General features: G+C 34.2%; 1 protein-coding gene across 2 annotated transcripts; it reads left to right on the forward strand.

Moving 5' to 3' along the window:
- The first annotated feature begins 751 nt into the window (after positions 1–751).
- On the forward strand, positions 752–11,384 carry LOC126772322 (formin-binding protein 4-like). 2 transcript variants are annotated; one of them, XM_050492636.1, is made up of 10 exons: positions 752–1,126; positions 1,986–2,120; positions 2,255–2,438; positions 2,881–3,160; positions 3,953–4,813; positions 5,058–5,191; positions 8,035–8,158; positions 9,844–9,954; positions 10,129–10,302; positions 11,004–11,384. In XM_050492636.1, exons 1-10 carry the CDS (start codon positions 928–930, stop codon positions 11,097–11,099), a joined length of 2,298 nt encoding a protein of 765 aa, XP_050348593.1. In that variant the 5' UTR covers positions 752–927; the 3' UTR covers positions 11,100–11,384. The 2 variants fall into 2 exon arrangements, with proteins under 2 accessions (XP_050348593.1, XP_050348592.1); XM_050492635.1 differs by having other exon boundaries at positions 753–1,126; positions 9,841–9,954.
- The last annotated feature ends 6,334 nt before the right edge of the window (positions 11,385–17,718 follow it).

Here is a 17,718-nt window from a genome sequence, read left to right on the forward strand (position 1 = left end):
GCAGCGTGGTGGAATAAGCTCCAAACCTTCTCCTCAAAAGGGAGAGGAGGCCTTTAGCCCAGCAGTGGGACATTAACAGGCTATTAATGGTAATTATTGTACTGTAATTAAAACAAAACGATGTTATTAAACATTTTTTAATTAAAATATTTTTTTGTTTTCCAACTACTCCCAAAAAACCGTTTCATTGTTTGTTTTTGTTTCTGTTAGCAATAGTACATCAGTATCATTATATGGTACTGGATTAGCATTCTCCTCAGATGTTGAAATCTAAAACACTAAATTAAATTATTAATAAAGAATGGTTGCCATATTCCTATGTTAACCTCTTGATTCGGATGTAATAAATACAAGAAGAATGTTAAATAAATTGTTTATTTTCAGGTTTAATTCATTATTTGAAATTCAAGTTTTTGATTTCTATAAAAATATACGTATTCAAAAAAATTCAAATTTTTATCCGCGCTTAGCTAAGGGATATATAGAATTTAAAGAAACGGTATTTTTTATTTCATAAAAAAGGGTCGGAAAATTAATTTATAAGCGATCTACAACATAAAAATGAAATATCTTTGTTTCTATGTTTTACTGCTAACTAATGGATAGAAAGTTCGATATTCTTGTACAGGGTTTTCGTAGTTTTAACCGTACATAAATTAAAACAATTTCTTATACTGTTGATTTACTTATCTGTACTACACAATGGCTGGATGTCAATTATAAATAGTCGTCATGGCGTCTGAACTTATCGCAAATGTCATTAATGTCAAATTTCACATTCGCAGCGAGTGATTCGCTATCTTTTCGTTAAGTATTATGGCGATATATTTCATACAATTTGTAATTACAAAATAGAAATTTTTATTTTAGTGTTCTGATCAAGTTTGTTAACTTGGTGATTAAGAGTGATACAAACTCGTACCGAGAATGAGCAAATTAAATCCACTAGGACTTTTAGTAAATTATGGTGACTCGGATGAGGATATAGATGATGGATCACCATTATCTTCTAAACATAATGATTATGCGACTAGAAAAACACCAGCGGCTTATCCGAGCTACGAAGCCAGTTACCAAGCAACGAACATCCCTGCCGGTATTCATCCGGCTCCCATACCGCACTGTCGTAAGTAATTTTGCGTCTACATCATTTTTGTTCGTTGTAAAACGAATATGAACATAACAACTTAAATACAATAATTTTGCAAGGAATTATCGATTTTATGTGAATTCATTGTTATGTTGTTTAAATTATTTTACACTAATTTAATGCATGGAAGTAAAAGTAAAAAATTTTAATGCATGTTTTCTCTTCTTCTGCCTAGCATTTTTATGGCCAAGTTACGCCAGGGTCCGCCTATAGCATGTGTTATCTAAAAAAAATCTTATAATAATTTCCTCACTAAATTTCGATCATGACGGTCAATCTCAAAGACATGCAACAGATATAAAAGTGCATAGATGGAAATAACAAATGCAATTAGTCTAAAATCAAGGTGGACCTTTTTTTTTTTAATATACATCCTTTAAATTGACATCTTATATTATTATTAACAATAAAAAAAAGATAGAGGCATTTATAGATGATGATGTTGATGATGATGATGATTTATAGATATTGTTAATTATCTGCATTTTAACAGTTCTGTAAAGAAAAAATTGGCATACAAATGTATTTATTAGTAATCAATCCATCACATCCTAAAGTTAGTAAGTGAATTTTAATATTATATTGGTGGCGGGGCTGTGAAGACATTAATACGGCATTAACTGTGTTAAAGTTGTTTGTTGTTCTTACAGCCCCCACCACATGTTCTAAAGGTTTAGGTGAACACTTATAATCAAAATGTATTTAAAAATAGTATACATCAAAATGATATTATACTTACTGACGGATTGAATGATGGTGCTTATAAATGACAAATGGCAGAGAGGAATTTAGTTTTAATTTTTTTATAATAAATCTGCTTATCTACTGTTTACAGCATGGTCTGCATGTTATGATGAAAACAGCGGATTCACATATTACTGGAACCAGCAAACAAATGCAGTTACATGGGAAGCTCCACCAGAGTATATGCTTGCTCTCAAATTAGCACAACAGCAGTTACATATATCAGGTACAGACAATTCAATTGAATATATAATCAAACTTAAAATTAACTTTAGACTAGTTATTAAATACAATAGTAGAATGGCTAATGGCTTGTTTTAAACTTGTTTTGATATGCAAGGGCTATGTTCCAAAACACAGGTTCAACAGAAGTATCAGCTGAGGAATGGCAACTTTACCAGCAAGCACTAGCTGAGAAACAAAATTCACATAATAAGGTTATTGCGAAGACTGCTGTTAATACTACAAAGAAACCAGAGAAGGGACCAAAGGAAAAAAATTCCAAGACTCTCAAGAAAAGGGCTGCTAGCGATGACGAGGATGAGTAAGTTGATTTTGTTTCAAAATAATTATCACAAAATAACAAATGTAATGTCATATTTCAGTACTAAAGTTTCGATTACTAACCACTTTCATAATTATTGTGATAATAAATATATAATACTGCAATTCAATTAGCATGTAAAATAACACATATGTTAAAAACCTTGTTGAAAAAATAATCAATAGAAATTTGTTATATTATCATTACAATGTCCTCCATATTTATTTTATTTTAGGGCTTAGTATTTATATATTTCGTTTTAATTTATTCAGTTAATTATTTAAATTGAAAATAGAATTGACTTTGGAAAGCCCCTGCGAAAATTAAATAAGAGAAAAAACTCAATTTAAATCAAATAACTTGTGTTTTTAAAAACAATTGTTTAGCAACCATTACATCTTCTTTTATAAAAAATCTTAATTTTTGTGTATATTTTATACAGGAAAATCGAACTCATCACTTCCTACCATAACTCTGACTCAGAATCCAATGATGAATCAGAGAAGACTCCACCAGCCAAGCCACCTCTACCAAAACCACCGAACAAGTTACCGAAGCATCCACAGAAGAAACAAAAAACGAAACCTCAAGTAGAATTTGGTCCACCATTACCACCAAACCAAAATTACACGGTTCCTATTGGTCCAGAATTACCGACAGTATTGCCAAAAGAAAGTAAACCCAAATCACCAGAAAAAGTGGTTGATATTATATTTAAACAAGTAAGTTTGCATAATTATAATTCTGGAATATTTTTCAATTTGTTATTGCACCAATGATGAGAAATGAATCTGATATTTGCTCAAAGAATAACTATCCAAGGACTCTGGAAACTCTAACTTTCATAAATTTATTTAATTTATATTCATTAAAACAATTGCTAGCTTAAATATATAACCATTTGAAAACAATTTCAAACAAATTAGCTTTCACATGGTTCTTATTGTATTGTTTATCGACAACATATTTTTTCAAACGCGAAAATTTGTCTCATGTCTTAGCAATATTAAAAGAGCTTCCAGTGAAATTGGAAATGTTATCAAGCATTGTGATGGCTAAAGTTTTCAATCTGAGGTGCATTTATATATTTATTAGTTGTATATTCATTGGAATTCTACAAAAAAAAAAAAAACAATAATCAAGTTATCATTGCTCTAAAAATGTGACATGTATAGACTTCATGTACTTGACATTAAAACAAGTCAAAGTTAAGTTACTTGGTGGTAGGGTTTGAATGTAGAATTTGTTGAATGTTGACTGAGCCAATGTAACTACAGGAACAAGACATACCATCTTAGTTCCCATGGTTGATGGTCCATTGACGATACAAATGGATGGTTAAAATTTCTTGCATTTTCAATGTCCACCTCAGGTGGTTCCTTTGTCTACTTATTTTAAATGAAAAAAATATTAAAAATAAATGTTTAATGTATAAGAGAGGCTATCAATGTTAATAGGGTAATATGTTTTATTAAAAGAAAACGTAAATGTTTTTTTTTTTACTATTGAAACAGATTGCTCCACAAACATCAAAAACCAACGACGATGACGTTCAAGACGAAAAATGTCTACTGCAAAAACTGAGAGACAAGGCTAAATTATTGGAAAAACTCGGCGGTGAGCTACCTTCCGACATACAGAAAATTATAAAAGACGATACTAAATCTAGCAATGTTTCCCCAAGGGGTGAATCTAATGCCGCTGAACTCGACATTGATGATTTGTTAGAAGAAATCGAAAAGACAGAATTGCCTAAAGTTGTTAAATCGAAAGATAAAATTAATGAAAGGCAACAATCGAAACGGAACAGTATAACAAATTCGCCTAAAAGCGGCGACAGAACACCATCAATAGAAGATCTGAATGCACATTTTGCGAACACAAATGGACCATTGACCTCATTGTTTCCAAGCGCTGTAAATATAGATGAAAGTAAACTGGATATCAAACCAGAGCCTCCAGTTATCGTAGAAAAGGAAAAAAAAGAAAATCTGTACTTAATGAAATCAGATGTACCGTTAGAAAATATTGGTAAAAAGAAGTTGAGGATATCAAATTCAGTATTGCCAGAGCGTAAAAAGGAAAAGTTTGAATTACCAGTCTACACCACGAAATATTCCCAATTTATTGAAGGGTTCTCGAATGAAAGAACAGGTTTGGGTTTCACTAAAGAAGAAGATAGTGAAAGTAGTCCAAAGAATACGATAAATTATGGCAACGGTCTAACATTTACTAAAGGAGAAACTTTGAACGAGGAAAAAAAAGATGAAGATTTAGACGATTTGACTGATCTAGTGGAGGCCAAGTTGAAGTTTCTTAATCAGTTGCAGCCGTGCGTGTTGTCGCCGCTGCAGGAAATGTTGATCCAGATGCAGGTAAATATGTGCGCTAATATAACATAAGATTCTGCTTTGCAACTTATCTATATATTGGTTACAAAGGATATAAGCATTTCATGTTTATTTTGTTGATATAAGATTTTAAAAGAATTACAAAATCTTATATAAAGTATATAAAGTTTAGAAGAATTATAATTTTGTTTTTGTTTTATATATAAAGTATTACGCTTTTAATATAAAGTATTCGTGATGTGAGGTGTGTGTGTGTGTGTGTTAACAGACGCTGGTGTCGGCGTTCCGCGCGGGCGCGCTGTCGGGCGCGTACTGGCGGCGCTGGGCGCGCGGCGCGGAGGGCGCGCTGGCGCAGCACGAGGCGGCCGCCGCGCCGCCCGGCTGGCTCTGCGTCTTCCAGAGGTACGCCCGTCCCTTATATACCCGCCCGCCCGCCGCGATGCCCGCCCGCCGCGCGTCACACCGACCACGTTGGATCGCTGCTTAATGCAAACGAAAATTTTACTTCGTTAAGGAGAAAATCCGCGGTTTAATCATACAATCGATATGCTGTTCGGTGATAACTTTGTTATAAAAGGTTATTTATTATCGGAATACTGGTCATCAGTGCTCAGTGACATTATTATCAGCAAATTTATTTTAATTTGATATTATATATTTACAGTTATTGTTATATAGACACTACATAACTAATTTGCTACTTTCGAAATAAAAGTGGCTTGTGCATAGACAGAATTCCATTACGATAATTTTCCTTTTAAATACTCATTTAAACTTGACAGGTTTATGAGCTTGAACTCTACCACAAAGATCAGCAATTATTGGTAGCAAATTGTACTTTCATCGCATGTTTCCACTGCTCAGCCTCTAGACTGTTCAGTGCGCGAATACTGTTAGTTGGTCATTGTTTGATGAACTGCATAGATAAACTGACATGCAGTCATTAGATTCAATAGCTAGTGATGTTACTAAAACATATATAGTTTCATCCATCATCATGATGCTGAGTCATATGATATAGAGCTATCTTCCTCTCTTCCAGAATTATTTACTGAGTTAGCACTATCACGAGATTGATAATCATTACTACTTCCTACGTACTTATTATCATCATACACACATTGCTTTCTAAAAAAGTAACATTGCGTGTTTTTTCATTCGGTTAACTGGATGTTTAGGCTCTATTTATTGATAACCCATTGGTATCACCGCAAGGTCCAACAAATACATAAGGCTTAGCCTTTGGATTCACTTTTGCTCTGATCTGAGTACGCAATACAGATGCGCAAATAAGGAATATCTGTATTTATCTTGGTCCACTTTTCTTCAGGTGCGTCAGATGTAACAGTAACAGTAACAGTAACAGCCTGTTAATGTCCCACTGCTGGGCTAAGGCCTCCTCTCCCTTTTGAGGAGAAGGTTGTGGAGCTTATTCCACCACGCTGCTCCAATGCGGTTGGTAGAATACACATGTGGCAGAATTTCAATGAAATTAGACACATGCAGGTTTCCTCACGATGTTTTCCTTCACCGTTAAGCACGAGATGAATTATAATCACAAATTAAGCACATGAAAATACAGTGGTGCTTGCCCGATTTGAACCCACGATCATCGGATAAGATTCACGCGTTCTAACCACTGGGCCATCTCGGCTATCAGATGTATCGCACGGCAATGTTAGACGAATGTTTCTTAAGATAGACTGCTGTGTGACAGTTTCAGCCTAGTACTTATTATCAAGACTGGCATCACACATAGAAAACTATATATATAGAATAAAGTCACATAGATATGTATATACTGTATTAGTTTCGGGCAGTACTCATTCTACATCGTGTATGTTTGTTCCGTTATTGATTGGAAAGCGTATACATTAAAGTAATTCCTTCACCCTATTGACGACCTTGAGACTATAACAATACAATATCATGTTCAATGTTTGCTAATGATTTCAATGTCACTTGGATAAATATATATATATATATATATATATGTAATATATTTCCGAATTCGCGTATGTTTAAAAATGTCACGTGCAGAAACTTTATTGATGCAATCCAATTTGTGTCGGTGTGACGAGCGGCCAAGAATTCTAAGGTAATGATCACGTGGTGTACTTTTTTCTACAGACTCACTATGGTGTAAATATATTATGAAAATATTAATCTCTTAACTTGATTAATACGTGTATAGCTATTGAAAGATTGATTACAATTATTACATACATTTGTTGTTTTTGTATTGTATAAAAAGTATTTAAACGAATTTGATAGGTATATGTTCTTCATGCGTTTAACAACATACTTTATTTCATTGCTTCTGTGATATATAAGTACCTGATATAGTTAATAGACTAATAAATTATTCTTCACAATCGTAGTTTCTTTAAACCTTTTTATCATCCCGAGTTAATAATTATAAAATTATAATTTTAGTAGGTGATTCAGTTCTATTATGGAGTTTTGTGCATTGTTATTTAAATCTAATTTATATCAAAAGCATTTTAACACCAATACAAGTATGTAGATATATGTAGTGAAATTTATGGAAGAAAGAAATTAGAAGGTAGAATCGAAGGAAAGGAATGAGAAGGGAATAGAAGGCGACGCGCCGTGGATTTTGGTGAGAATACAAATAATTTATTTAACCTTTTAATTTCTTGATAATACGCTTTGATCTTTTTCCAGGTGGCCTCTTGTGCGGCGATTATCGTTTTGTGTCTGCAAATATAAGAAACATAACATATTGGGTGTATACTTAAAGAATGTTTGTTGTACATTTTTTTGTGTTTAAAAAACGCGAAAGGGTCAAATATATTTTGCGAAATGGAAAGTTCTATAAATTTCGTTCACAAAATTAGGTTTAATAATTTCGCGGCAGACACGACCTGGAATTCTCACTAGAGGGATTAAGTATGAACAGAATTTTTATAATATTAACGTCGTGCGAATATTCTTCCATTGAATACGGAAATACGAAACGCTAATGGAAGAGTTTTCGTTACAATCATGTTTATGTTTTAAGAATGCCTTGTGATTTTAATATGTGACTTTTTTAAGCAAAATTATATAAATTGGTCTGAGTTCTATTTGAAAGTAGAATATGAAATCCAAATGAAAACATTTTGCGTATAATTTTTTAAGACGTTTTTAAAGCTTTTAAAATAGTCACAGATTTAAAACAACTTGGTTTACCAAAAAACTTCTCCACAGTGGATATTTCTACTGTTCCCTTGTGACTGCAGGTCTGAGGGGCGGTACTGCTACCGTCGAGAGTCGGACGGGTTCGTGCAGTACGAATACCCAGCTGTCGCCAATACAGACATGGATATATGTACCACACCGCCTCACCCCAGTACGGAACCGAAGGTATGTATATAATGACGAATGATCATTATTATGTATGTATGTCACAATCGAAATAAATAAAAAATAGTAAATAATAAATAGTAATTCTTAGAAATAGCGAAGATAAAATCTCAGTGTTAGTTAACTTTGGCCATTTAACTATTTAGCGCATTTATAATATATATTGTGATTGAGATGCATACGCTTGCAAGCTAGTTCAATAGTTTTGTAGTACGAAATAAAATAAAGAACTGGACGCATAACGTTTACTGTTCAGACACGAACAATTGTCATACGCAGTTTTTAAATAATATATTTTTCAAATAATGACCCCGTTACAAACACCTATATTAAAAAAAAAAAAAACAATAAATAAAACTGTTCTTAATATTTTGGTTTACTTTCCTCATTTTCTTTCTTCGTTTTCCGAATAGGATATCTCCAAACATATTCATTTGTCTTAACAAGCGCATTAAGAACATTAGCAAGGAAATATAAGAGGATCAGTTCCTTTATTTACGAAATAAAATAAAGAGCTTAATGTACGAGTATAACGTTTACTGCTCAGACACGAACAACTGTCAATTTATAAATAATGACCCCGTTACAAACACTAACTTTATATGTATAGTGATGATATCCTTCTGACTGATTGCTACCACCGCAGCTTTTTCCAAGTTTATTATAGTAGGTCACACTCTTTTATTGTTATATTATATATATTTTATTGTTATATTATATATATATTTAATGTTATATTAAATTTTATTGTTATTATTATAGTAGGTCACACTTTTTTATTCTACTTTTTAGTCACTCCTTTACTGGAAATTAAAATAAATTCAGATTTTGAATATATTATATACGGTATATATGAGGAAATGATTTAAAAAAAAATATAAATATAGGTGGTAGGGCTTTGTGCAAGCTCGTCTGGGTAGGTACAACCCACTCATCAGATATTCTATCGCAAAATAGCAGTACTTGTTATTGTTGTGTTCCGGTTTGAAGGGTGAGTGAGCCAGTGTAATTACAGGCATAAGGGACATAACATCTTAGTTCCCAAGGTTGGTGGCGCATTGGCGATGTAAGCGATGGTTAACATTTCTTAGCTAGACTTACCGTGTAGCGTGACGAATGTATATTACGGTTATTATTAAACACGTTGATGTTACTGTCACTGCAATATCAGTGGCGCCAAGACAATATTAAAAATAAATAATAAATCATTTTAATAGCCGTTCGCCAGATTGGTGAAAACTGATATATTTTGCTCATTATAAAATTAAGAGGGACCAAAAGGAACAAGCTCGGCTTTCAGGCATTCATGTAGTTACATCAGCTGGTAACTGCTGCTGTAAATATTCTAGTTATGAGAGTATTATGTATGAACAGATATAAGTTTTAAAAGAGTACAACATGACCAACATTACACGACTTAGTACTAACATTATATTGATTTATATTGACAAACTGTGTCTACAAATGTGTAAACTTTTTAAATTTTCAAGGCGACTTGGCATTGACATAATGTACGGTATGGTATGGTATGGTATTAAACGTATTACATTAAGACCAATTAAAATTAGTCGTAGATACGATAATTGTAAATTAAAATAACACGGGTTACCATTTTACGATAAAATTTCAAACATAAGCCATGAAACGCAGATGCTACAAATGTGAATCGTATGAATGTGTAGCAGGAGGTGAACCCTCCACCGCCGCCCCCATCCCCACCGCGCTGTTGGCGCAGCACCCCACCGCCGCCCGGCACCGACCCAGGGCCGCCGGAGGCCCCTTCGCCGCCACGGATCGTGAGTTGGCTTGCTATGTTAATGCTGCAATCAAATAACCGTTTGATTAAATATATCAATATCATTAACATTCTAATCTTAGATGGAAATGTGTAAGGGCATTAAAATTGTGATTCGTCATATATTATCACTTTAATAAGAATACAAACCCACATGTAACTTTTATTACTTTAGCAAGAACCAAAGAAAGAAATAGGCGATGAACTGCAATCGTTCTACAACGATATAGCGGAGCTGGAGAAAACTTCGGGCTCAACGGAACCAAACTCACCCGAACCGCCGCCGCCGCCAGAGATCAGCGACAAAACTAAGGATAAAGAAAACAAAGTGGCCAGAAAGAAGTCGAAGGTAAAGAACAGTTTTTAAATTATTGATTTGGTTTGTGAAATCTTTTTTAATCAAGTTATTTTTATTGATAACGGATTAAAGTTATTTTAAATATTACTAAACTTCATATAGAATGACTGTATCACGTATCACGGCGAGTGCTCTGAGGAATTATTCTCTCTAATTCCTGCTTCCCCCTTCCTTCATAAGTCTACGCGAGCTGGTTCTCGATGTCACCGCCTAACTGAGACATCAATTCCATCGCGCACAAAGAAATTTGGCAACTCCTTTCTTTGTCGCACTTCTAAAAAATGGAATTCCTTATCAGCTCACGTGTTCCCCTCCTCTTACAAACCGGGTTCCTTCAAACGAGGCGTGAAGAGGCATCTTGCGGGCCGGCAAGGCGAATGCGGCTAGTGCAGAACATTCTTCCCGACTGTACTGGCCGTCGTCGCGTTTGGACTCTACTACCACTTACCATCAGGTGGAGTAGTCATTTGCCCTCCCGGCAAATATAGAAAAAAAACGAATATCTTAATTATTAAGAAGTAGCGATTAGTTATTACGAAGACCCTTGGAATGCAATGCGAATGCTCGATCCTACGATAATAATTTCAGTACATATGAAATGACTGGTATTTTGTATTTTGCGAGTTATATGTACATTACAGTTTTATTATATGTATTTAATGTTGGCATTCTTAATTTTTAATTTGTTTCAGATGAAGGTATCGTCGTCATTGGGAATGAAACACAAATCCGTATCGACACTGGTTGCGAAATGGCAGCAGGTTGCTGATGAAATAAACTCCGACTGAGTTTTTAAATCAATTGTATATATTTGTATAGTAATAAAATATTTTTGTTGCTCTATGACTACCAAAAAGCTAATTTCCAAAAAATCCGTTTTTTCTTAATGACAATTTAATATTTACACATAGCAACATTAAATACCATAGATGTTTGATTTTCAGGATGCTAGTATTGCCTTAAATAGATTTTAATCCGAAATATTTATTGAATATATAATAGCAAGTTTACATACATTTTATATTGTACATACTAGTTATATTTTTTACTAAACTTTAAATGAAATAAAATTTAAAAATAATTATATTACAAGCGTTTTATTTGAACCTTACGATTAATGTTATTTGTAGTTTAACTTTCTTCTATAGAAATTGCTAATTTATAAAGGAAAACTTACAACTTCAACAAATTATTCGATGTAAAGTTTTTTAAAATTAAATAGTTAAGAGGTGTTCTACAAAAATATACGATATTAAAAGTGTGTAATATAATATATTAAAAGAAATATTTAAATAAAACCTGGTTAAAAAAGGTTTTTGTTATTTTGTCACAACTATTGCTATCAATAATTCTAAGTCAGCCTAGTTCTCATAATGGTGTTTACAATTGTGTAGAAATCAGCTATATAACCAGATTTTTCGAAAAACACTTTAAAAGTATTGACAAGACGGGTTTGAGTCAAAAAAATACTCATAATAATTATTAATACGGACAAGAAACTATTCGGTTGTAATCGTAGATGCAAAGTAAAAATGTATTTTTTTATAAAATAGGGTAAATGGGCCACATGATGGTAAATGGGCACCACCTATAAATTGGTCCATTTATAAAATATTAACCACAGGCATTGTGTGAAATATATTTATTATTATTAGACGTGCAGAGTTGTTTTACAAAAACAATTGTTACTAAAAATCAAACATATTGAGACAAATTTAAAAAATAGGAGTGGATAAGTGCGTTCAGTCTACGTGAAAGAAGCCAAAATAAGCCCGACTAAAAAACTAGCAACGATAAAGTTAAAAAGAACCCTGATAACCAGATTTTAAAAATAACTTACACTCGCTATCGAAACTTGTCATAAGCTATTATTTTTTCAATGCTAACATGTTAAGAAATGATTTAAATTTAAAATTCATTTAATCTTTCTTAGGGAAATAGTAATTTATTCAAATTTAAATATTAAATAAATATAAATGATAATAAATAATATAATAAATTATAAGTTAGTTGTATATAAAGAAATCAACTCAGTGAGTTGTTTTTCATAATTACCGCACGTTATATATTCGAAACTTTTTAAAAATTAAGTAAAAAGTTTTTATATAAAATAGTTTGAATTTTTGGAAAGTACCAAAATGGAAATAATAAAAAAAATGATCATTGTCATTTTGGAGCGCTATTTATGAACCTGCGATGTATAGTTGTTAAGAATGATCGTGTCATTCGTAGATAGAGAATTAGTTTCTTTGTCTACGGTGCCATTACAACGTAGTACCCATTATTGCTGTCAGAAATATATCGATATTATTGAATTGTATGAAACTTCAAAAACATTATACTAATTATCACAGAATATACATATTTTCTTAATTTATTTGTACATAATTCAAATAAAACAAACGCTACCAAGCCAAATTAAAAATCCACAAAGAATTAAATTTGTTTTTTTATGAGATTGTGGTGTGTACCGTGCGATCGTGTCAAAAAATATTTGATTACGTTTCAAAAAAAAGGTCCAGGTTTGATGAATCCATTCCAGATTCAATGAATAGCAATGACTGAATAACACTTGATTTGTGAATATATTTTGTCTTTTGACATGTGTACAGGTGACATCTTCATTAATTAACGGATTAAAAATATTACAAGCAGGTATAATATCGTTATTACTATTTTAAGAATTGTTAATACGTTGATCAATTTGAAAAAAGTTATATTCGTTAAAATTTAGAAAAAAAATATGATGCAATAATTAACACAAAATACTTAACAATTGAATAAAAGAAGAATATTAATCAGTAGGACCCGTTGTTATTGTTATTATATTATTTTATGCTAGAGTAATATTTAAAATTATTCTTAATAAAAAGTTATTGTACGTTAACTAGTCTAAATTTGGAAACTGTGACTACCTGTAAGTAAAATTATGTGTACCATCTAACCTAAGACTCAGTTTAACAGTGTAATATAAAAATACAAGTAATTGTGTTGATGCCGGGTGGTTCAACTAAAATAAAATAAAAAAAAATCTTATCGCAGTTAAAACACGAATATAATAAACAACAATGATTACATTACCATTCATATCAAAACAATAACGAAAATATTTTACTATCCGCGCCTTGTATTGTCTTTGATGTTATAATTAAATAAGCAAGTAAATAAATAAATTATATTAAAGTACAAAAGACATCTTACATCAACAGCAGGTTTCGTTTCTTCGGCGAAGTTCTTCCCCAAGGCCGGCAAGTTTAGTCGAACAATGAACAACAATATTTGTGAAAGAAATAAATACTTAGATGGCTTCATATTTGCAAGCACAGTAAGTTTTATAAGCAGATTTTGAGATGATTCTGAAAAATTCTGTGTTATTAGAGTGAGAATTTTTAAAACTACCTACATTTTTTAGTCTTTTTTATCCTATTTCACAATACATTTTTAATACATTAGCTACGTTCTGATAGTGCCATTACTTTCTATGAGCGCATGTCTTCGATAAGCGAGAGAATTTAATAATAAAATATGTCGGATATTATGCAAGTGTGGAACCGTGATTTTGTAGTTTATTTTTCCCATGGTACTCTACGAATATTTATTATATTTTATGATTAGTCGATATTACCTAGACATGTCTATTTTTTTTAGTTGAACTTGATAAAGACAGATAGGCAATTACATATAAAAATTATATAAGCAATAAATTTAGGACAGGACATCCATTTTTCCAAGCTTGCAATGTATGTTTGTTCGGATGGAATCTTGAACTCAATTTTGACTTATTCTTCAACCGATTAGTCTGAAATTTTGTATACACGTTAAGTTTGGATGACAATGCATGGTAAATTGTGTGACGTCATTCTAAATCAAATATGGCACAACACCCAAGACGGCGGATTATTTTTAATGCACTCCTACAATATGGGTTTCAAATGAAAGGACTTGCTGAACATAACTCGAAACATAAAGTGACGTCACTCTAAATCCAACATGATGGACTTCTAAAGATGGCGGACTACATTTTTTATGCTTTTCTACAATATGGGTATCAATTGAAAGAACTTGCTGATACGATTGCTAGTTGAATTCCGTTGCTCCAATCCGTCTGTAATTTTGGTGTACTGGGGTTTCGGGATTCCTCGATTATGATATTGAGGTCGAATTATTCAAGTCTGTAGTACCCCAGTCTGTAGCATTGGTTCTGTCCCAGTCTGTAACTTTGACTGGTGTCATTTGTCGAGATAGCCATAAACATAACCATTATACTGGTTAACTCACTCACAATATGCAATCTTATAATATAAGTTAGTCACTACGCCAACGAGTCAGACAAAAATACTACTTAGTGTGGAGTCTAGAACGTAATGTATTTTTTCAACGTACGAGTGTTTACAGCAAGAGCCTCTCGTTAAATACGAAAATATATATCAAATTTCTCTGTCATGCTATCATAGTTAAGTTAAATACAGAGTATAAAAAGGCGTATATATATTTATTATTAATTAAAAAAATACATTAATTTATTATCGTGTATTTATTCCTTGTAAATTTAAGTTTAGTTTTTGTAGTGAGATTAATGACTTTTTAAACATAAAATGTACCTTCTTATAATTTTTAAATAATAATGATGTGTTACACAACTCAACAAAATAAGTCTTTGCCTATTTGCCTATTATTACAACCTTGCCTGTAATGCATTTTAATCTTATTTTAATTTTATTAAAAGAAGTATCGAGCTTCTTGCCTGTTTTTTTCAGTAGAATCTACATTTCGTTAGTTTTGCATTAATTTAATTCTTTACGATGATATGAAAATAATTTAGCAAGAATTTTGAATTTACATTTTAATTCCAATATTCATGGATAAAGAGCTTAAAAGCTTTTGAACTAAAAATCCTGTATATATGTAAATAAAGCTAGTGGTAAATTTATTCTCACTATTCAGATTTGGTCATCGATTTTCTATATTTTTTACATATCACGCACTGAATTTAGTACAGAAAAGCAATTTTATACTGCTGTATTGCTCAAATGAAGGTCAACTGAGCAAATCTTAAGAGTCGTAACAACTTAGATCCCATGTTTGGCTGCTCAATTGCAATTTAGGGAATTGCTCCTTGGGTAAAGATAGTCATTTTCCTAAGAGGCTTATTTCCTCGTCAGTTTTTCTGCTATGAAATATGTAACATGCACACTGCTGTTTTAATTAACGCCTTAGCCAAGCAGTGACAGTTTTATCCGTGCAGTGACGGAGAAAGAATACATTTCACTGCCTCTCTCTTTCCCATGGGTGTCGTAAGAGGCGACTAAGGGATATCTGAGCGACCATCTGCTCATCTGGTGGTAGGATGCTAGCATCCGCCTGGCTTGTTACCACCATACGCATGGTGAAAAACTCGTGAAGTGGCTTGCAGCCGCGTTTCGAGGTCAGCCATCGTACAGCCAGTGCCCGAGCGAGTATTGCCGCGATGGGTGTTGGTCCAGTGGAGACGGCTGTTGAACCAATGCCGGGGAAACTGTATTGACCTGCCGGACAGGGAGACCTGAAGAAACGGCTGTTCCGCTGGCCGCCCGTGGCATAGTACAGGGGCCCGAGCGTGCCTAACCAGCTCGCGAGGCTGCCCCACCAGGCCACGCATAATCTCGGGGTGGACCGTCGTGCCGGTTGGTGACCGGAAGGTGGGGTCCCGGCGGCCACTTCCGGGGGGGTTCGGGGGCCCTTCCGTCCGGCGGATCAGTATATTTTCCCTTTTGGCAACCATTTGGGAAAACACGCCTCCATACTTTGCCCATCCCTATCGTGGCAATACGTCGCTCGCTTCACGTCTCTTTTCCTTATTTTTCCAAATGGTAGCGCAATTAAGAAATAACGGTCGTTCAGCGGTGCACACCCCCACCATACCCACGCTGTTTGAGGTCGAGTTCTCTAACATCCGCGGACTCCACGCTAACCTCAACGCTGTCCACCACCATCTCGAGACAGCACGGCCAGCAATGCTGTTTCTCACGGAGACGCAAATACTCCGCCCTGCCGACACCAGCTACCTTAACTATCCTGGCTACATGCTAGAAGAATCTTTTAAAGCGAAAGCCGGAGTATGCTTGTTCGTCAGGGCGGATGTTTGTTGTCACCGATTGCACTGCTTGGAGGACCCCTCCTTCTCCATGTTGGTGATACGTGTGGACCTGGTTCGTCAGAGTCGAGTCTACGTGTGCCTCTACAGATCCCACAATGGTGACTCCACCATTTTACCCTCATCCCTCCCTCTGTGGCATACCGCTGATGATACAAAGTAAAATCGCCATGCTGGGGATGGACGTTCGCTGCGACCTTAGTCCAAGGGATTACATCGAGGCTATTATAAAAACAGCTTCACGAAAACTCGGAGTTCTGAACAAGGTGCGGCGTTTTTTCACGCCGCAACAACTGTGCCTGTTATACAAAACCCAGGTACGGTCTTGCGTTGAATATTGCTCGCACCTTTGGGATGGCTCCGCTAAGTACCTACTGGAGGCCTTGGACCGGTTGCAGCGACGTGCAGTACGCATTATTGGCGACGTAAAGGTCACAAACACCCTTGAACCTTTACAATTGCGTCGCGAGATAGCAGCACTGAGCGCTTTCTATCGACTGTGTCACGGCGAGTGCTCTGAGGAATTATTCTCTCTAATTCCTGCTTCCCCCTTCCTTCTTAAGTCCACGCGAGCTGGTTCTCGATGTCACCGCCTAACAGTGACATCAATTCCATCGCGCACAAAGAAATTTGGCAACTCCTTTCTTTGTCGCACTACCAAAAAATGGAATTCCTTACCAGCTCACGTGTTTCCCTCCTCTTACAACCCGGGTTCCTTCAAACGAGGCGTGAAGAGGCATCTTGCGGGCCGGCAAGGCGGTGACGGCTAGTACAGAACATTCTTCCCGACTGTACTGGCCGTCGTCGCGTTTGGACTTTACTACCACTTACCATCAGGTGGAGTAGAGTCATTTGCCATCGCGGACATATATATATAAAAAAAAAAGTGGGAAATTGCCGACTGTTATTTTACAAAGGTATGAAGATAAACTATAGAAAAATTTGATTGATAGCATCAAAGTCAATTTCTACTAAAATCTGGTATTATGAGTAGTTAGAATATGTATGTAATTTCGCCTTATAATTTATTTATTTTATTTACTTGTTTATTTTTTTAGTTTGTTTTGGTCAAATCTTGCAAGCTGAATTAGAACAACTACTCCTTGTCCTACGGAGCTGAAGCATATTGGTTCAGTTATGATGCCAATGTATTTTTATGGTAAGCATCGCTTGATTATACACCCAGTATTGATTTTAGACGAAGGAACTCCTCAACGGTTAACAGTATTTACAAGAAATCTTATATATAAATAATAGTAATTTATTTATTTCAA

Source organism: Nymphalis io, chromosome 12 (assembly GCF_905147045.1).
Source record: "Nymphalis io chromosome 12, ilAglIoxx1.1, whole genome shotgun sequence".
Classification (NCBI taxonomy): domain Eukaryota; kingdom Metazoa; phylum Arthropoda; class Insecta; order Lepidoptera; family Nymphalidae; genus Nymphalis; species Nymphalis io.